We start from the raw sequence: 21,855 nt of genomic DNA, 5'->3' as shown, positions 1-21,855 counted from the left end.
CTCGCAAAGTGGCCCTGCTCGGTCTCAGGGGTGGAATGCGCTCGTGGAGAGAGGCTGCTGTGACCGTCCCCTGTGTGGCCCTGACCTGCAGAAAGACACATGTCTGGGAATTCTTTAAGGAATGTGGCTGATCCAGTAGGCCTTGTCTCCAGAGGCTTCTCCATCAGGCTAATGAGAGAGAGAGAGAGAGAGAGAGAGAGAGAGAGAGAGTAAAATGTGTGTCTCAGAGTTACTGTGGGTCTTCTGTGAACCCACCACTGTACTATCTGTGGCCTGGATAATTTGTACATATCTCCTACTGTATTTTTTAAAATGTCTCTAGATCAGTAATAAAATACCAATTATTCATATTAGCTTTTACCACTTGACCATTTAAAAACATTTATTATGAAACATTTCAAACACATACAGAAGTAGAAATAGCAGTACAATGGACCTGTGTACCTCAACTGCAACAATTTTCAGAGCACGGACAATCTATTTTATCAATACCTCCTCCCCGCCCCAGGTTACTCTGTGCAAATCCCAGAAAGCATGTCACTTCATCTATGGATATTTCAGTTTGCATCTCTAAAAGCGCCCTTCTAAAAAAAACCACACAACCCCACCACAATATCTTTATCACACACGCAGAAATTAGCAATCACTTTTTAATATCATAAAATATTTAGTAATTTTTCACATTTTTCTGATGGTCACATTTTTAAGTTTTTTCAAAGAAGGTTATATACAGCAATTGGCTGATAAGTCTTCAGTCTTAATCTCTAGGCTTCTCCTGCATCTCTTTTCTCCTGAAGGTTTTTCCCGGGGTGCTGCACCAGTCTGCGTTCCCGCCAACAGTGTGCAAGGATGGGGGCTCCCTTTCTCCACATCCTCACCAGCACTTGTTTGTTGATTTATTGATGTTAGTCATGCTGGCATGTGTGAAGTGCTATCTCATTGTGGTTTTAATTTCTCTGATGACTAGTGACATTAAGCATCTTTTCCATTGTATTGATTGTATGTCCTCTTTGGAGAAGTATCTATTCAGGTCCTTTGTCCATTGTTCTTTAAGTTTTTTAAAAATTGATTTTATAGAGAGTATGGGAGAGACAGACAACAGACAGACATTGATGTGAGAGAGAAACATCGATCAGCTGCCTCCTGCACTGAAAGTACAGAGGATCGCACCACAACCCAGGCATGTGCCCTGACAGGGAATTGAATCGTGACCTCCTGGTTCATGGGTTGACGCTCAACCACTGAGCCACACCAGTCGGGCTTAGTTTCCCTTTTTGATAGTCCATATTACTTCTTATTTTCCTTTTTTAGACTGGCAACTATTATTCCAGAGACAAAATACTATGTTGCTTTACAGATGTAAGAAAAATATCACAGGTCTTTGTTTTCCCACAGTTTCCGGACTCTTTCTCAGGGAACCGTTGTGATGGTTCTGCTCGTTTCTAAGTACTTCTATCTGAACGCTAGCTACCCTTGGAGTCTGACAAAAGCATCACAAGATGTTTCTGTGGGCCCATTAGACCCACTCTGAAACAGACATGTCACAACTCCATTGGTCACCTAGACTCCCTAAGCTTCCGTTTCAGCTGGAGAACCACATTCTGGGCCCCAGGGAGTCAGGGTCAGCTCATACCCACAGCCAAAATGAAGAATCTGTAACATTCCACCTTCCCCAGTGCCAGTGATCCCAGGAAGTGGCTGCAGGTCCTTTTGCAGAAGGACTGGTGACATCTTTGTCATGTGAACTGTGCAGTGGTATTGCAGGGTCCTTCCCTGGGGGACCTAGCCTCTTCTCAGCCAGCTGATAGCAGTCTTCTCTCCAGCGCCCTCTCTCTCTTTTATACAAGTAACACTCTAGTCCAGGGGTGGGCAAACTTTTTGACTCTAGGGCCACAATGGGTTCTTAAACTGGACCGGAGGGCCGGAACAAAAGCATGGATGGAGTGTTTGTGTGAACTAATACATGTTAACACTGCTGCTGGTGAAGGAGCGGAGGGGAGAGCAAGAGAACCCTCCGCTCTTTCGGCTCCGCGGGCCGGATAGAACAGCCGAACGGGCCGGATCCGGCCCGCGGGCCACAGTTTGCCCACGGCTGCCCTAGTCATTGCCCACCCATCCTGTCCATGGCTGATCAGCCCTTGTCACAGATCTGTAATAGTCAGAGCACCCCATTTGCCGCTCCGCTCTTGCTGTCAATTATAGTAAATACATCCATCTAACTTCTGATGGTTAATCGTCATCACCTGACCTCTGCTATTTTGGAATCCTGTCATCTCCCATTAATTCAAAAGAGCCTAATACCATGGCATCATTTCTTACTGTCAACTCCAGCCAACAGAACAAACCATCGAACTTCTCAGCGATGCCACGCCCCTAGCTAGTGCCTTTAGTGAAGGAAGTGACCTCTTGACCTTCCTGGGGTCACGGTCAGATAGTGAGCTCTTCTCTCTCATAGTAAATCCAGTCTTACTCCCCCACCTTTGAGCAGCCCCAGGACTAGGAAGAGGAGCACCCCTGCAGTCAGTCTTCCTTCAGTTCTTGGTAATTATAGGGTAAATTTTGAACTGCCATCCCAGAAATATTTCTTTTAAGGAAACTTCTGATTTATGGGGGCACTGTTGGCATTGCTGAGAATGATAACTAGAAAGATGCTATCACAACCTATTATTTGGTGGATTACATGTATGTTCCAGCAACAAGTTTAATTGATTTAGGTGTAGGGGCAATAGTTGATCTGGTAAGAGTTGGATATTGGGGGTGGGAAACCCACTATTACAGCCATTATCTAGTGCAGCGGTTCTCAACCTGTGGGTCGCAACCCCTTTGGCGGTTGAACCACCCTTTCACAGGGGTCGCCTAGGACCATCCTGCATATCAGATATTTACATTATGATTCATAACAGTAGCAACATTACAGTTATGAAGTAGCAATGAAAATAATTGTATGGTTGGGTTACAACATGAGGAACTGTATTTAAAGTTGAGAACCACAGAAGGTTGAGAACCACTGATCTAGTGGGAGCCAGCATGCTGAGCAGTTTCAGAGGTGTGATGGCTTTGCTTTTCTTTGGCCTAAAGCCCTGTTTTTGTGTGTGTGTTTTGTAGCCAAGAAAGTAAGAGTTTATAGTTTTTTCCCTTTATTGTTGAAAGTATTATAGATGTCCCCTTTGTTTATGTTTTCCGCCCCCTGTGACCACCTCCACCTGCACCCCACAGGTCTTCACCACTCTGTTGTCTGTGTCCATATCTATAATAATAAAAGCGTAATATGCTAATTAGACCGGACAGCCAAACGACCTTCCAGACGACCTTCTGGACGAAGCCAGGCTGCAAGGGCTGAGGCAAGCCACTGTGGCTGTGAGGGCCGAGCCCCTTGCATGAATTTTGTGCATCGGGCCTCTAGTATGCATATAAGTTCCCCAGTTAATCATTCCTTCCCCCATATGCCCCTCCCGCCTTCCCTCTGAAATTCCTTGGTCTGTTCCATGCTTCTATGTACTGGTTTTAATGCCCTTGCCCACACTCAAGGACAAAGGGGCAGGTGGGAAGCCATTTCTCTGCTTATTGATATTTCTTCCTGTAAGACAGGCTCTTCTCCTTTTGACTAAACAGCAAACTTCAGTAGTTAACCTCCTTACCTGAGGTTATATAGACAGTTACTTATTATATAGATAGTTATATCATTTAGTAGGTCTGGTAGAAATCATTAGTGAATATATCCCAGGAATGTCAAAAGGTATGTTGGCTGAGACCCAGTTTCGATTCTTTTTGTCACCTCAACATCCATGACGGTTTATTGGTACTTTTCTGTGTGCCAACACTGTGCTAGATACTTTGTTTATTACCTTGTTTGAGTCTCACTATAGCCATTTGACATAATTCTTTTATTATTTCCATCTTACTTACAGAGCAGGAGCCTGAGGCTTGGACGGCTTAAGTGACTCCTCCACAGCATAATGCATGTGGCAGATTGGAGTCAAATCCTTGTCTGTCTGATTTCAGTGCCTTGGCACTTAACTGGGCATTTTTAAAAGTGAACTGTTACACATACCATAAAATTTACTCTTTTAAAGTATACAGTTTAGTGGTTTTTAATATATTCACAAAGGTGTACAAGCATCACCACTATCTAGTTGCAGAACATTTTCATTAACCAAAATATCTGATGAGCAGAGACTGGGCTGGGTGGGACATGTCTAATTTGGGAAAGATTGGGAATTGAGGACTGAGAGGGATTGAACTTGAGTCCCCTTTGCCCCCATTTTTTTTATCAATGACTGTGTCCTCATACTGCTGTGCTCACTGTTTCTCCATGTTGTTCTTCCTCCTTTGTTCCTCTCTCCCCTCTCTCTACTTCTCCCCTTTTTTTCCTCCATCACCTCTTTCCACTATGGTCTTTGTTTGGACATTGGGCTAGATATAAACAGTCATCAAAGAGGTGATCAGCCCAAAGGTGAAGAACGCAAGGTACTATCCGTCCCAGAGTTTGGGGAGAACCCCCCAGGATAAGGGCCGTCAGGACAGGAATCTCCACCCAGGAAAAGATCTGTGGATTCTCCCCAAGTCTGGGTGCAAGGCCCCTAAGAGCGAGGAAGAGACAAGCTCAAGAGTGAGAGCCCCACAGCGAATCCAGACTCAGACTTTGCTGAAGAGAAAGGATCCTCGTGCTCTGAGGGAGTGATCAGAAGAGGGAGGGCGCAGGCTTCACCTGGGACTCTTCCACTGAGGGGTCTCATGCTTTGTAATTTCTCAGGTTGGCCCCGTCTCCTAAAGACTGCTGAAGCCCAACTAATTAAGTATATTTTCACTGTGGAGATAATTTGACTGATGATAATGAGAACACCCTGCGAGACCTATTTTATGATTGTTTAAAACTCTGGGGAATGAATGTCTCTGGGGCTAATTCTGGGTGTATAATACGTAATTCAAGGTCAGTGTCATTTCTCTTCCTGCCGCCTTCACTGTAGGCACCTTCTCCTTGTAACTACGTAGCCAAATTTTAATCCCAAATAATGTACAATAACTGATGCTGATGACAGTTCGGTCTGTTTGTCATGTAATATAATTATTGTCAAAAGAATTTAGTGGACCAAACTTGCTCATGGTTAATCTGTGACTGAAGCTTAAAATGTGAACAATAACCAGTTTGAGAGAAACTCTTAGCTGGGAAATCACCAGAGTTAGGGAGTAGCGAAATGTGAAGGAGGAGAGATTACTTCCGGCAGGGCATCCCATGAAGCCTGCCCTCCCCCTCATACATGCTCACCCTCCCCAAGGTTGGAGTCTGCCAGGTCCGAGTACAGATTCTGAGGCCTGTACTGTGCGTGCACATATCTGATTGCTGGAGTGTGATGACGCGAGTATGGGGCGAGAGCCGCAGAGCCTCCCCGATGGCCGGCTCTACTTCCCCTTCAGGGACACTTGATCCCAGCAAAGCTCTGTGCTGAAGCCAAATGCTGTGTCATGCTGTGTGCTGAGTAAGGTCAAGGGACCAAGCTATCCCTGGAGCAGGCCGTAGGAACTAAAACAGAGATGTAGGGAGTATTAAGTGTTGGAAAGGGTTTGGAAATCTAATTGGAGACGCTAGCATCCCTTTGACTTTATATGTGCATCATGCACACTTAATATTTTCCAAGGGCTTCCTTTGTGCCAGGCACTGTGTGTGCTACGTGTTTGTCATCCACTCCCACAGGTAATTTTTTTTTAGCTCCCCTATGAAGTCAGTAGCTACCATTAGTATTCCCATTTTACAGAAGAGGACATTACGGCCTAAGGAAGACCTATAGCCTGCCCAAGGTTATGAAGCACTCTGTGGGCAGCGTTTAAATAGACCTTCTCCTCCCCTTGTGTTTACCGACTCCTGCCTCAGCCAGTCGTGGAAGGGAATTGAGATGGGAAATCTGTGTGTGTGTCATCTGCAAACAGTGGTGTGGAAAGAGTTGACGTAGTACCGGCATTTCCAGACCACTGGATGTCTCCTCTTGTAGGTACACTACTCCCATCAAATCACATCTCACCCAGACATGCTTGCTTTTAGAAGGAATTATTGCAGAAACTCATGTGGGTTAGGGGAAATAGGAGTAGGAGGGAGGGATCGCATGCATCATAGTATCTAGAATTTCTAGTATCAGATGGTTATATTAATATTTCATTGGCAGAGAAACTGAATAAAATGGGACCACAGATATGACAGCTGAGTCCAGTAGACTAAAAACAACCATTTCTGGAGGATCACATAGCAGACCTTGCTAAGTAGATGCAATCTGTGAGTGGCTGGGGGAATGTGAGTGTCTCCCTGCAGGGTCATAGGCTTCCTCCAGCCCCATGAGAAGGCCTCTGCCCTCTGAGGAATATATTGGAAGCAATGATGCTGAAAAACAAGGTATAGTGTATAGTGCCAAGTAACAGTTGATGTTGTTTACTTGTAAGTAGATACCTATGTGAACCCCAGACTTCCCTTTGCTAGATTAAGTAAGTCACTCAAAAATAAGTGGATGAGCTGGGGTTTGAGCTTGGGTACCTGGGATTTTGACCTTGCGAACCTGGAGGGTGGAGCAAATTTGAAGGATAAGAAAAAGTTGGGAAAGATCTAAAGAACTTTGTAAGCAAAAATGACAGGATGGTGCTTTCAAGGTTATCTGGGCATTCTTGTGGCCAAGCCAGGGTGCAGGATGGGTGGGAGGTTGGAGACAGGCCAAGGCCAGACCCTGTATGGATTTATGTACCACTGGCCTTTGTTCTGGAGGAATGTGAGTCACTGAGGACAATAAGCAGAGGAGAAGCACTGTCACATTTGGACTGTGAAGAGTGTTCTCATATCAGGGACCCCATAAATTGAAGTGGAGAAGGGAGTGGGCAGGACTTAAGGCAGGGAGACTACTGTGGCAGAATGGCTTCTCCATGCAACCTTAGCCCTAGAGTGAGCAGTCTCCCTAATGACTGCATAGGCTGTTCACATAAAGTGCTCTTTGGCAAGAGACACAGAGGAAGAGAGGTCCATAGACAAAGGCAAAATAATTGGCACCAAAGGCCCAGACATCATCACCCGCAGACCACTGCCTGGCAGATAGGGACAGTGTTAATGGCCCCTACATTGCATCTCACCTAGCTGTTCTCCATCTTCGCCATCTTAAAACAAGCTGGAGGAGAGAGTTTGTGTCTCATTACTCCTTTCCTTCTACACTGACCCATCAGAAGAGGGGAACTTACCTTTCACTGCCTCAGGGATCTCTAAGGCCCAGACAGGAGAGAGAGAATTTAGCCACTGTTGGCTCAAAGTCCCTGTCTTTCTGAGAGTCAAGTTTAAGAAATCCCAACAGCTCTCTGGCCAGGTTCTGTTCACTTCTACAAAGTTATCTTTTAAGCCAGAGTGCACGCAGCATCTGAATCCTGGACATTAGTCTTGCCTTGGCTTCTGCTTTTGCCTAGGTCAAAACCCATATGCAAGCTGAAATCTACTTCACTTCTGTTATTCCATTTTCTAAGTTTAGATAATCACAAGCAATTTCAGGAAATATCTTCAGCATCCAGTTGGGGACCACTGTGATGGTTCAGCTAAGACCGTGCTCGGCAAACTGCGGCTCGCAAGCCTCATGCGGCTCTTTCGCCCTTTGAGTGTGGCTCTTCCTAAGCCTTAGGAGTACCCTAATTAAGTTAATAACAATGTACCTACCTATATAGTTTAAGTTTAAAAAATTTGGCTCTCAAAAGAAATTTCAATCGTTGTACTGTTGATATTTGGATCTGTTGACTAATGAGTTTGCCGACCACTGAGCTAAGAAATGATGGCAGCCTGAATCAGGGCGGTGGCAATGCCGCTGGGAAAGGTAGAACAGACCATGGAACATTTAAGCAGTAACCCTACAATCATGCTTATATTTACTGAGCACTCTATGTGCCAGGCTCTGTATAGGGTGTATATTATCTCATTCAAGCTTTGCAACAACCCAGTAAGGTAGGAATTGTTATTTTTTCTATTTTACACATGAGGAAACAGGCTTAGAGTCATTAAGAAATTTGCCCAAAGTAAGTGGTAGAGCTGAGATTTGAGCCCAGGCACTCTGACTTCGAAGCTTGATTTTTAATCTTTGTTTTACTATCTCAGATCAGGAGGATTAGGCAGTTTATTGAATGTGAGGGTCGGGGAAGGGGGATGAAAAGAGCAGGAGTGTTCCAGATTAGGGAAGTAGGTAGATAGGTGAAAGATGGGGACACAGGAGAAGGAATGGGTGTGGACAGAAGGATGATGATTTGCTTGTGAACATGTTGGTAGGGGACACCCAAGTAAGATGTATGTGAAATGGTTGGGTGCTTAAGAACTTGGAGCTTCAGAGAAAGTGATGGAGGCTAAAGAAGATTTTGAGCAATCTGTATCTAGGCAGCAGAGGAGCATGTGGGCAGCAGCAGGCGGGCGGGGGTGCCGTACTGAGATCCAGAGAAGAGGATGGGAGAGAAGACAACCAGGGATAGCATTTTAGGGACCTACAGCATTTAAGGGACCAGTGGAAGATGAGCTCTTGAATGCGAGAAAGAACAGTTCAAGGGATTGTAGGAGAATGTGGAGTCAGTCACAGAAACCAAAGGAGAATGAAGTGTGGTGAAGGAGGGATGGTGGCAGTGCCAGTGCAACAGAGAAATCATAGCAGGTAAGAACTGAAGGTTCCCATAGTGTTTGGCAATTAGGTCAATGTAAAACCAGCCGGTGGGAATGCAAAACATTATATCTACTTTGGAAGACAATACAGGTTTCTCCCACTGTCTGAAAGTGGAGCCTTCCTGTGAATCCGTTTGCAAGCCAAAATGGCACAAAGCGAAAAAGCAACCACCTTAGAACACAGCTCGTTAATGAATGGACAAAATAAACTGAGACAAAGCACAGATTAAGCAAGCATAGACACAGCTCAAAGCTATGGCGGCTTGATGCTGAGGTGCTGAGTGTGTTTCCTGGGAAAGGAGCTTGGTGGTGTCACCCTTGCTGCTCGGGGTGTGTGCTACCTCTATAATGTCTTGCTGGAAACAAACACTGAATGCTATTTTCATTTTTCACCTTTTTTTTGTAAAGGTGAAAAATCCTCTTTGAATTTCTTGTAGTTAGTGAAAACATGTACTGATGTAGGCCTTCTATAAAACATATTGGGGTAAAGTAAACTTTTGAAAAGAGGGGGACACTTATATCACAGTTTCTTACAAAGCCAAACAGTATCCTACCATATGATTTAGCAATTGTATTTATTCCTTGGTGTTTGCCCAAATGAGATGAAAACTTATGTTCACACAAAAACCTGTACACAGATGTTTACTGGTATAGCGGTTTTATTCTAAATTGCCAAAACTTAAAATCTACCAACATGTCCTTCAGTAGGTAAGTAGATAAACTGTGATACATCCATACAATGGAATTTTTTCAGCAGTAAAAGGAAATGAGCTGCCGTGGACGGGTTGCTCAGTTGGTGGGAGCATCATCCTCGTACACCAAAAGGTTGTGGGTTCAATTTCCGATTGGGCACATAAGGGAGGCAACCAGTCAGTGTTTCTGTCTCACATTGATGTCTCTCTCTCCCTTCCTCTCTAAAAAGAAATAAAAACATATCCTCAGGTGAGGATTTAAAATAAAAGAGAGTTGCCTCTGTGCCTCTGACATTCCCGTCTTTTGCAGATAGATGCCAGGCTCAGGGAGCAATCAGTGTTGTCCTCATTGACAGTCCTGTGCTCCCTACGTATGGGAAGGGAATGTCCCAGGAGCTTTGAGAAGACGAACCACTCCTCTGTACTTCTGTCGCCCTCAGTTTACATTTCCCTTCTGCCATCTGGCCTTTGGGGCCCTGATCGAGGCTTATCAGGGCCAGATGAAGAGTTTCTTCAGAGTAGAAAGTGAGTCGCATTCACCTCTGTTCCAACCCCTTGTCCTCCAGTGGTGATCCAAGTGTCCTAGTAGTGACCACTCTTGGATAAACTAGCTGATCATTCTACTGGCACTGTCTCCTGGTGGAATTCCATCTCTCTGCAGCACCCTGGCCAGAGTCCCTGGCTCGTCTCCTGCCCTGGAAACAAGCCAAATAATGGCCAATGCAGAATCCCAGCCCATCACCCTCAGGAGCTACTACCCTCAGCGGAATGGGGGCAAGGCTTTGGGCAGAGAGGGGGCTCAGAAGGTTTGTGTTGACAGTTATTGTCCATCTCCAGGACCAACCATTCTGGCTTTAGAAATGAGGACAAGGGAGATAAGAAAATGAAAGCCCTCTTCTTTCTCTGATGGCTGCAGTTAGAAAGTTGTTTTCTGTTGTTTCAACAAGTGGGCTGGAGGACACACCTGTGATGTTGACGGTCATTGACTGGACTTGAAACAGTCTCGCTCCCTTTTTTCTCCCTTCCCCCTTCTCTTCAGAGACTCTGTTCATAGGAGGATTTGTGAGACAAACTGTGGGTTTACAAACGTCAGGAACGGCAGCTCAGCCGTCCCCGTGTCTGCGCTGCTGCAGTCCCTGTGCGGGACTCTGCGCGAGGAGGTGGAGCGTCTGGGTCGCTGCTCTTCCCACAACGTGAGCCTTTTCCTGTTACCATAAAGGCAGTTTGTTACAGATTTTGAACCTGCTGCCTCCTCCCTTCCTTTACAACACGCATATTCATCTCTCCTCCTGGCATTACTGCTGAAAGGATGCAAACGTCCTTGTCTGAGCATCATTCGCAAGCCTCCTGCCCATCTGTGAATTATTCCCTGACTCTTCCATCAGGGCAGGGTTACAGGTCCTCTGCCTGCAGGAGGGAGCTCTCCAACAAAATCTAAAGACCCAAAATCTTTCGGAAGCTGTGACAAGCAGACTAGGAAGCCACAAAACATTGTGAGCTGAACGGATGTCTTAATACGCTTTTAGATGTGCCTTGGCCAGTGTTGGCAGAGGAAGCTCAAGGGAAAGGCAGCAAGCATTGTGAGGTAAATCACTGCAGACCCACTGGGCGTGACAGCCCTAGGAAGCGAATGATCTCAACGGGAAAGAAGTGACTGCAGTTATCCAGCCACAGAACACGCAGTAGAACGGGAGGACGGACCCCCGGCTGTGAGTACAATCTCTCTTTCATGCAGGGTTTGGAGCAGTAGGAGCAAAGTGAGTTCTTGTAACTGATGGCGTTTCCTAAGGACCGGTGCCCGGGTGCCTGTGGATCATCTCTGGGGAGGTTGTACATAATGCTTGCCTGGGACTTTTGTTTGCAGGTTTCTTCTCATATATTTTGCCTGAATCCAGTGTGTTTGGGATATTGGGAACAGGAGACTTTGTTGTAAATCCTCAAGAAAACAGAAAAGCAAACCTCCGAGACCTTTTGCTATAAAAAGAAAACAGATCACATCACAGACCAAACAGCTGTGGGGCCCTCTGGCATTTGTGATGGGAGACAAAAGAATCGGCAAATTGGAGAGCAGTGAAAACGGGGCAGTGGGCTGAGAGGAAGGAGGGAAATCTTTATTGGAAGCGAAATCCCTTTCTGGACTCAGGAAACTCATTGCATATTTATGATCATGCATCTATTTGATTTCTGCTTAAGGAACTGGCAGCATGTTGCCATTAAGGTTTTTCTCCAGAACACTGTGAAAATGAGCATCATGACAAAGAGGCATGTGATTGACAGAGCTGGGCAGAAAAAAGTCCTCACTGTCAGCAGGGAGAAGTGTCTTGAATGATAGCTGATTCACTTGGAAGAGGAGGCTCAGATTTAAGGAGGGAACGGGGCTGCTACAGCCTGAGTACCCAACAGGTTGGCGGGGAAGTTTAACTAGTTGGTTATAGACTGGTTACCACTCCACGCTTCCTCTCCCCTCCCCACTCGTTGTTGGGGGGTCTTTCGTTCCCCCTTATTCCCTGTCCCACAGCCTGCCTCTGCCTGGCCTGATTTGTCACTTCAAGGTATCCAATGAGAAGCTGAGTAGCTCCTCACTTCTAAAGGACAGGGATCATTGTTCTGTAGGGCAGTGATCATGAGAGAAGTGGGGAGGACGCTGGGCTGGGCTTGCACCCCCCTCCACAGCTAGTGTTAGAGGAGGAAACAGAAAGGAAGAGAAAAGAAGTCTCATCCACTTTCATTTCTCCCCAAGCACCCTGCAAATACAAGTGCAAGTGAATGCTGGAGGCCCTAGGAATAAGGCTATTACTGGATTTGAGGATGAACTTGAGATACCCAAATACATGGGGATGGTGCTAGCAACAGGCCAGGAACTGGAAACCTGGGATTCTGTTCCAGATTTTGCAGGCAGTTTTCTGTATCCAAAATAGTGACCTATCCTGGAGGCTGCCCTGTGCCTCAGGTGAGCCTAGCTGAAGGAGAGGTTGGGGCGGGGGTGGGGAGAGGTGGGGGGGAGGGGGTAGTGTGAAGAGTGGGAACATTTCATTATTCAGTAGCTGTCACTGAAAAGCAAAAATACCACATTTCTGCTTGGCCAAGATTTTCTCACAAATATCGTGTGAGATTTTTTCTCAAAAAAAAAAAATTATCATGTGCGCTGAATTTGCACAGGGCTGTTTACCAAAGGTAATTATGTAAGCAAAGCTGACTCGGTAGCTTGCAACCATGGCAAAAACTGTAACTGTGCTTCCATCTGAGTGTCTGAGAGGCTGAATTTATTGCATGGGACAGGAGGGTGGGAGGGAGTGGCTGACGGTGTTGACCCCGTGCATCTGTTGCCGGGGAGACCAGACAGCATTTCTAGTCTGTAGCTCGTGACCTTAGCAGCTAAGGCTTAGCTGATGGCATGCACTGAGGTTGCAGCAAGCTCTCTATCCCCAGGAGCCAAGCTGTGGAGTGGAATGAGTAAAAATTTTAGTCATGATAATATTTGTATGAACCAGGATATTGTACTTGAGACATTTGCAGGCCCATTGCAAGAACAGTTTGGGAATGGGGAATTGGGAGAAGAGAGGTGGCAGTTTGGGTCCAGTGCACAGAAATAACAATTGAGTAGGTGGAGAAGAATGTGGTTGTGGGAGGGAGATCATTCAGGAAGCCATAGCTAATATTCTATATTTTCCTGCCATTTGGGCCTGGAGTGCTTTTCCAGTGTTGGGGCAGGCAGAGCAGAAGCTCAGTGTAATTGGTTTGAAGGTACCACAGATTCCCTGAATAAAGAAAGGCGATGTGTCCTATGTTTACAAATACAAACTACTTCCAAACATGATGCAGTCTGGCAAACATATGAGTCCTGGGAATTTCCAAAAGCATTTCCAGCTCATTTCTCTCTCTTTTGAGTCTCAGCTTTATTCTTTCACTGACTCATTCATTCAACAAAGGCTTCTCACAGATTCCAGGATCTCTGGCTCTGGCTAAGGGTGGCGTCTCTGCCTTGGAGCGTACCCTTGTCCCGGCGTCTTGTGCCTGGTGACCAGAGCAGGATTTGTGAAGGTTCCTTCTCTCTGTTTCCTTTCGAGTCTTTACCTGCATTTTGGGTATTTTGGATGACGAGGTGAAATTTGGTAGTTCACAAGTTGGGGGGAGAGAAGAATTCTTGCTGAAGTTAAAATATTCACATTTGGCCAATACAGTCACATAATAAAATACCATCCTTAAGTCCTGCGGCTATGTCTGTGTTATATCTGAGCCTTTGACCCCAGCCTCCCAGAGTGGTTGGGGAGATGGCCTGCCCGGATGTCATGGTGAACGGGAGGTACAGCGTGGTACTGTCCAGAACTTTCCCAGTCACATCTTGGCCTATTCCTTAATCTTTAGAGATTGAAAGGAGCAGTGGATTTGCCTGGAAGCAACTGTAAAAGATATCTGTGGGGCCTGGGATGAAGAATGGGTGGTGTCCCTCTGCTATAGCATTTTCTTTCCTTTTGCATATATTGGTATTTTTAATAAGTATGTTTTAAAACGGAAAGAAGCCCTCACTTCCTTGCCGTCCTTGCTGTGGATCAGATCCGTAAGCATTTCTTCTTGTGCCGGAAGAACCCTTCGCCTTTGAAGTCATTACCACTGCCTTTGGTTTAGTGTGGTGGTGTGTGGTGGCCCAGGGCTATAGGGAGGAGTGCATCTTTAACCGTCTATTCACTTGTCCATTTGGTGGAAAGAAGAGCTTAAGTTTACTACTAGTTAATGCCTCCAGACCTCTGCTCTGAGTGGCCTAGAGGTGGTTTTCGTAGGCCATTCATTTCCCCCTGCTTAAGCTGGGAAGCCGCTCTTGGCGCAGTGGGCAGTGCCCTGTCAGTGTGTCTAGCATCCCTGTTGTTTCTGAGGCAGGTTGTTCCAGCAGCAGTTGGACCCGGGAGACGGCCCGGGCCTGTGCCCAGCTCTCCATCTGTTCCAGAATTCAGGAAACTGCATGATTTGCAGTGAGAAAAGGATGAAGAGAATGACAGTATATGCTGGGGGGAAATCCCAGGGAGAGAACCTACTCCTCCGGGTCTTTGGGGTGTGCTCCATGGGAACCTAACCTGCCAGGGGAATTGGCATGTTAGCTGTGGCCCAGAAAGCCCTTTATGGTCCTACATAGCACAGTTACCTGCCCAAGGTGGGTCTGGAAACCAGGTGATGTGTAGGGGATTCTATCAGGCCTCTGCCGGCCCTCACAGAAATGCAAAGCAGACCTCAAAGTTCTGGCCATAGTCCTCTGATGAATCCAGAGTCCCCTGCAAGGGTAGAAAGGAGGGAAGGTGGCACTTCTAAGGTCAGCTGCTTTGCTCTGCCGTGTGTTCTTCTTGCTGTCCTCTCTCCCCCAGCTCCCCTCCCCTGCCATGAGCAATCAGCACTTGCCCGGCCTGTGTGCTGAGTGGCACTGATGGCAGCTTTGTTTTGTAACCCGTAGGTCCTGAAGATGGCATAGTAATAGAGCCACCTTCCAATGATCGGGAGCATCTGTCCCCGCGGGTGCCGGCCCGGGCCAGTGACGTCGTGCGGAGCTGAAGGGACGTGTCTACCTCTGTCTGGAAACCTCTTTCTCTGCTAATTCATGAGCCAGCAGGATGCTGTCGCTGCGCTTTCAGAACGCCTTCTCATAGCCGCATACAAAGGCCAAGCGGAGAATGTGGTTCAGCTCATCAACAAGGGCGCCAAGGTAGCAGTTACCAAGGTAACAAGAGGGGAGGAAAATGCTTTAGCCATCCTTGGGGGAAAGCCTCCCTCTTAACCATTGTCCACAAAACTGTCTTGTTGGGCTCGCAGCTTTCAAAGAATTGGCTCCGTCCCCTCCCCCAGTGATGGAGGTTTGGACAGAAGGAAGGAGGATTAAAAATGCTTTCATTGTGATCTTTCAAATGGAGTAACTTGTAATTAGCATTTGACAGTCTTTAAAGTCACAGCATGGCTTTATCTTACCTACTTCTTCAGCCACAAGGACAGGAGAGCTCTTTGGAGAAGTCGAGACACAAAAGCTTATAGGGTAGAGTATTTGTTTGATAATCACATTAGATAGGCCTCCTAGGGAGGTGGACTCTGCTATGCAGAACCTCATCCCCATCTGTACCAAGACAGACTCGGACCAGATGACCACAGCAGCCTCTTTGGGCTTTAATTTCATGGGAGTCAGTGAGAATGTGTGGTAAGTGTTGGAGGACATTGCTCACCCCTCACCAACAGATACCCCCCGGGTGGTCAAGAGAACATAATGGGCCAAAGGGAAGTTTTGTTGCAAAGCTGAGCAGAGGCAGGTTCTGCACAGTTCAATGACAGTTTAAGTACATAGACAAAATAAGCACTTCACAGTCCTCTAGAAGAGGTTCTCTTTTCATCTCCACTTTAGAGATGAGGAAACTGAGGCACAAAGGGATTTAAGTAACTTGCCCAGGGTCCCTCAGCCGCTGAGTGGCAGAACTGCAACTTGTACCCACGGAGTCTGGCTCCAGGGCCCACCCTCCAGGCCACCCCAGGGGAGCTGTGGAGAGAGGCAAAGTTTAATTTTCAAGTAGTAACATCTAGTAACTTCTGGCCTCCTGTGGCAAAGATTGGCCAGCACACATTTTCAGTGATTCATATCTAGTCTCTGTATTTCATGCTTCCAATGTGTGCTTTTAGCAGCAATTCCAAGCAGTTAACTTAATGCTGGCACGATCTGCCAGGAGATAGCATCAGTCTCACGGGGAAAGACTCAGTCCCACCCCTTCACATGCCAGTGGCAAGTCCAGGTTGTCACCTTTGCTTCTGACCAACTGGCTATCAATCGGAGGTCCCCATGACCCACTCCTTAGATTAGATTAATTTGCTAGAGCAGCTCTCAGAACTCATTTTACTTACCAGATTGCCAGTTTATTTTAAAGGGATTTAACTTGGGAACAGCCAGATGGGAGAGATACACAGGGCAAGGTATAGGAAAGGGCACAGAGCTTCCATGATCTCTGAGTATGCCACCCTCCAGCACCTCCCTGTGTTCACCACCCCAGATGTTCTCTGACCTTTGGGTTTTTACGGAGGCTTCCTTCCATAGACATGATTGCCTAAACCAATGGTTCTCAACCTTCGAGCCCTTTAAATACAGTTCCTCATGTTGTGACCCAACCATAAAATTATTTTCATTGCTACTTCGTAACTGTAATGTTGCTACTGTGATGAATCATAATGTAAATATCTGATATGCAGGATGGTCTTAGGCGACCCCTGTGAAGGGGTCTTTCGACCGCCAAAGGGGTCGCGACCCACAGGTTGAGAACCACTGGCTAAACGATTTGCCATTGGTGAATGGGTCAATCTCCAGCCTCTCTCCCCTCTCTGGAAATGAAAGTCCAAATCCTCTAACTATGGTTGGTTTCCCTGGCAACCAGCCCTCATGCTTTGGGGCTTTCCAAAAGTTACCTCATTCTCATAAATGCAGGTGTGGTTGAAAGGGGTTTGTTGTGAATAACACACTCCTTTCACCTTTTTTTTTTTTTTTTTTTTGGCTTTGGAGCTGTTTCCAGAACTGATGACAACAGACCAGCTATTATAATACAAGATGCTCCCATTGCTCTTATCACTTAGGAGATTCCAAGTGTTTGGGGAGCCAGGAATGGAGACTAAGAGCAAATATGTGTTTCTGTAAATCACAATATCACGATGCTGGTTCTAGAGAGCGAGAGAGAGAGTCGTGGCCTCTCCAAGGTCCCCTATTGTCCTGACATCACTCTACACAAATGTGGCGACTAGGTTGCTAGCTGTGTGGACTTGAGGGTGAAGGGTGTCATCTACCCATGGTGCTTCAGGGCCCAGCCAGTCACAAATGGGAGAAAGGGCATGGACTCCCTAATGGAGGGCTCATGCTCACACATTTTTAACTCTGCTGTGTTTGCTAATTGTACAAGTTGCTTAACTTCTTTGAGCCTCAGGTTCCTTATCTGTAAAAAAGGGATAGCAATACCAACCTTTCAGGGTTGTTATAATAATCACATTAAAGCACATAGTTCATAGTCTGCAAGTTTTCTTTTTAAAATAGACTTCATCATTTGCTTTTTTTAAAAAGTTTTAAAAAGCAGTTTTATTGGGGTATAATTTAACATGCAAAAAAATTCACCCATTTTAAGTGTACAATTTAGTGGTTTCTAATGTCTTTACAGAGTTGCACAATCATCACCATGTTCTAATTTTAGAACATTCTATCACCCCAGGAAGAAATTTCGTATTATTTAGCTGTCATTTCCCATTCCTACTCCCAGTTCCTGGCAACCATTAGTCTACTTTCTGTCTGTATAAATTGTCCTTTACTGGACATTTCATATAAATGGAATCATACATTGTGTGGTCTTCTGTGGCTGGCTTTTTTCAATTGACCTAATGTTTCCTAGGTTCATTGTATTGTAGCATCAGCATTTTATTCTCTTTTACTACAGAACAATATCCCACTCCATGGATATGGCACATTTTGCTTATCCCATCATTGGTTAATGGATATTTTGGGTTGTTTCCAGTGTGAAACTATTATGGACAAGACTGCTATGAACATTTCTGTACAGTTTTTGTGTAGATATGTTTTCATTTCCCTGGATAAATACCTAGGAGTGGAATTGTTGGGTCCTGCAGTAAATCTATGTTCAACATTTTAAGGAACGGCCAAGCTGTATTCCAGTATGGTTACCCAATTTCACATTCCCATTAGCAATGTATGAGGGTGCCAGTTTCTCTATATCTTCACCATTGCTTGTTATTGACTATTTTAAAATATAATTTGCTTTTTAATAGTTTTGTTTTTAATCAAAGTAATGCTTGCACTTAGGAGCTTTAAAAGTGTAAATTCAACCCGGCTGGCATGGCTCAGTGGTTGAGTGTCAACCTATGAACCAGGAGGTCATGGTTCAATCCCGTCAGGGCACATGCCTGGGGTTTCAAGCTCAATTTCAGTAGAGGGTGTGCAAGAGGCAGCCAATCAATGATTCTTTCTCATCATTAATGTTTCTATCTCTCCCTTCCTCTCTGAAATCAATAAAAAAAAATACATTTTTTAAACAGTAAGTTCAAATACTGCTAGAGGAGCCTGGGGTCCCACCCAGAGCAGGGAGACTTGTCATCTCAGTTCAGGCCAAAGCCCACAGGAGGGGCGTGACTTGATAAAAAAAGCAACTCTGGAGCCCACGTTTGTGAGGAAACCAGCCTCAAGGTCCACCTGTCCCCACTGATCTGTGGATTTCTGTATTTGAAAAGATGTGGTACCAAATTCAAAGAAGGAAACAGGAAATAATAAAAACTAGTACAAAAATGAGTGAAATAGGAAATAGAAAAAAAAATACAGAAAAATCAATGAAACCGAAAGGGGTCTATGGAAAAAGTGACAAAATAGACAAGTCTTGAGCTAGATTGATCTAGAGACCAAGGGCCTACTGACAGCTGTCTGGGGATCTCACTTTACTCGTATCCTAGCGATTCCCCTTGCCACTTTTATATATGTTGGTTTTCTGTTTTCTGGATTCCACTGTCTCTTTCTTGGTTTACTCCCTTGTTTTGATGTAGTGCACCTCTAGTACAGTGCTGTCCTATATCTGTACTGTCTGATACGGTAGCAACTCACGGCTGTTGAATACTTGAAATGTGGCTAGTGTAACTGAGGAATTGAGTTTTAAATTTAACTTTAATTAAAATTTAAATGCCACATGTGGGTGTTGGCTACCATATTGTATAGCATAGCTCCCATATCTTCCTGAAAAATGATTGTGTGGGAGAAATCAATTAGTACTAGATTCAATCTATTGCCCCTTTCTCTCTCACATTCTCTGAATCCAGTTGTGTCATGATTTTGAACAGATCCGTAATTAGTGTGATTATGTAAATGTTATTTATTGGTGAGCCAGTAAGTATACTGTAATTACATTTCCATTCTTTCATAACTTGCTGTTTTTCCTAGAGTTGATCATTTTTGCTGGAACCCATGTTACCCATCACTTGGGTAGCTCATATTCCCTGAACTTCCTAAGAAAAGGAACATAGGAGAGAAATAGTTTGAGACTCTGTATGTCTGGAAAATGTCTTTATTCTACCCCCTCACTTAATTGACAGTTTGGTGTGAAACCTAAGCTGAGAAAGAACTATTTTGCTTCAGAACTTTGAAGGCAATGTTTTATTGTCTTTGAGCTGATAGTGTTGCTGTTGGAAAACTCTTACCCTTTTAAGGCCTGCCCATTCAGAACCCAGCTCAGGAACCACCACCACCAGGAAGTCCACCCAGAGAACAGTACCCTACATGGAACTCACTGTCCTCTCAACTGGTGAAACACTTGCTGTTTATTTGCTCTGTGTCTCTCATAATTTGAGTGCTCTGAGGGTGCTCAGAAATCCCAGGCAGACCACCACTCTGACCTGGGTCAGAGTTTCTCTCTTATATTTCTCAGTGTTGGACACAGAAGAAAAGCACTGGAATTTGGAATCCAAAGACCTAGGTCAAGTGCCTGCTCCTCTGCTTATTAACTACTTGTTGACGTAGGCCAGGGTTTCTCAACTTCTCCATGATTGACATTTTGGGCCAGATAATTCTTTGTTGTGGGCAATTGTCCTATGTATTGCAGGATGTTTAGCAGTACCTCTGCCCTCTATCTATTAGATGCCTGCAATACTCCCTCCTCCCTAGTCATGACAACCAAACAATGTCTCCAGACATTGTCAAATGTTCCCCTCCAAGAGGCGGCGGCATTATCACCCCACCTGAGAACCACTGATGTAGGCAAATTTCTTTTTTTTTTTTAATTAAATCTTTATTGTTCAGGTTATTACAGTTGTTCCTCTTTCTCCCCCCATAGCTCCCCTCCACCCGGTTCGTCCCGCCGCCCTCACCACCCCCCACTGTCCTCATCCATAGGTGCACGATTTTTGTTCAGTCTCTTCCCGCGTCCCCCATATCCCTTTCCCCCCAAGAATAGTCAGTCCGCTCCCTTTCTATGCCCCTGATTCTATTATAATCACCAGTTTATTCTGTTCATCTGATTATTTATTCACTTGATTTTTAAATTCACTTGTTGGTAGATGTGTATTTGTTGTTCATAATTTGTATCTTTACCTTTTTCTTCTTCTTCCTCTTCTTGAAGGATACCTTTCAGCATTTCATATAATACTGGTTTGGTGGTGATGAACTCCTTTAGCTTTTTCTTATCTGTGAAGCTCTTTATCTGACCTTCAATTCTGAATGATAGCTTTGCTGGATAAAGTAATCTTGGTTGTAGGGTCTTGCTATTCATCACTTTGAATATTTCTTGCCACTCCCTTCTGGCCTGCATGGTTTCTGTTGAGAAATCAGCTGACAGTCGTATGGGTACTCCCTTGTAGGTAACTGACTGTCTTACTCTTGCTGCTTTTAAGATTCTCTCTTTGTCTTTTGCTCTTGGCATTTTAGTTATGATGTGTCTTGGTGTGGTCCTCTTTGGATTCCTTTTGTTTGGGGTTCTCTGCGCTTCCTGGACTTGTAAGTCTATTTCTTTCACCAGGTAGGGGAAGTTTTCTGTCATTATTTCTTCAAATAGGTTTTCAATATCTTGCTCTCTCTCTTCTTCTGGCACCCCTATAATTCGGATGTTGGTGCGCTTGAAGCTGTCCCAGAGGCTCCTTACACTATCTTCGTATTTTTGGATTCTTTTTTCATTTTGCTTTTCTGGTTGGGTGTTTTTTGCTTCTTCATATTTCAAATCTTTGACTTGATTCTTGCGATCCTCTAGTCTGCTGTTGGGAGTCTGTATAATATTCTTTATTTCAGTCAGTATATGCTTAATTTCTAGTTGTCCCTTTATCACAATCTTGAGGGTCTCACTAGATTTCTTGAGGGTCTCATTAAGTTTATCAGCGGTTTCTAGAAAATTCTTGAAAAACCTTAAAAGTGTGGTTTTGAACTCTATATCCAGTAATTTGCTTTCCTCCATTTCTGTCATTTGTGTCCTTTTTCTTTGTCTCCGCATTTTTTTATGCTTTGCTGTGTCGATAGAGTGGCTTTCTGTGCTAGGTGTCCTGTAGGGCCCAGTGGCTCAGCCTCCCCGATTACCTGAGGCAGACACTCTTGGTGCACCCCCTGGTGGGCTTTGTGCACAGTCTTGTTGTAGTTAAGCCTTGATTGTTGTAGGTAACACTGGGAGGGATTAAACTCCAGGCCAATTGGCTGTGAGAATCAGCTGTGTCTGCAGTGGGAGAACTTCTGTGCTGGGGACACCCCTCTGGGGCAAGACTTGCTTCAATGGGGCTTTGGTGCTCACTGAGTCTGCCCCCTGAGTGTGTCCTTTATGGATCCGAGGAGCTGCAATCTGGATGGTCCCACTCTGACCACCGGGTACTCTGGCTCCTGGATCTCTAAGGAGGTGCTAATCTAGCCTCTGCCTGAGGCTATCCAGCAGGAGCCAGCTGTGAAGCAATGAAAGTTGCCCTGGGGCCTTGGGCCAGTTGCAGTTTGTTAGGTAATTATCAGATTGCAAAGGGCCAGGCCTTTCATATGCAAAAGCCTCCACA

General features: G+C 45.2%; 1 protein-coding gene across 11 annotated transcripts in view; it reads left to right on the top strand.

Moving 5' to 3' along the window:
* Positions 1 to 21,855, top strand: part of ANKRD6 (ankyrin repeat domain 6) — a 155,596-nt gene that overhangs the window by 81,790 nt on the left and 51,951 nt on the right. For 2 of the 11 annotated variants that reach the window (XM_059700974.1, XM_059700970.1), the window contains exon 1: positions 15,012 to 15,049. Coding sequence is in view for 5 of the 11 variants with exons in the window: in XM_059700965.1 (XP_059556948.1) it covers positions 14,930 to 15,049 (120 nt within the window). In the remaining 6 variants the exon portion in view is untranslated. Of the gene's footprint in view, positions 1 to 10,464; positions 11,055 to 14,202; positions 14,339 to 14,785; positions 15,050 to 21,855 lie in introns of those variants that run through there. The other 9 variants (XM_059700969.1, XM_059700963.1, XM_059700973.1 and 6 more) reach the window with 7 other exon arrangements.

Source organism: Myotis daubentonii, chromosome 6, assembly GCF_963259705.1.
Source record: "Myotis daubentonii chromosome 6, mMyoDau2.1, whole genome shotgun sequence".
In the NCBI taxonomy this organism is placed as follows: Eukaryota; Metazoa; Chordata; class Mammalia; order Chiroptera; family Vespertilionidae; genus Myotis; species Myotis daubentonii.
This window is presented reverse-complemented; position numbering and strand designations above follow the sequence as displayed.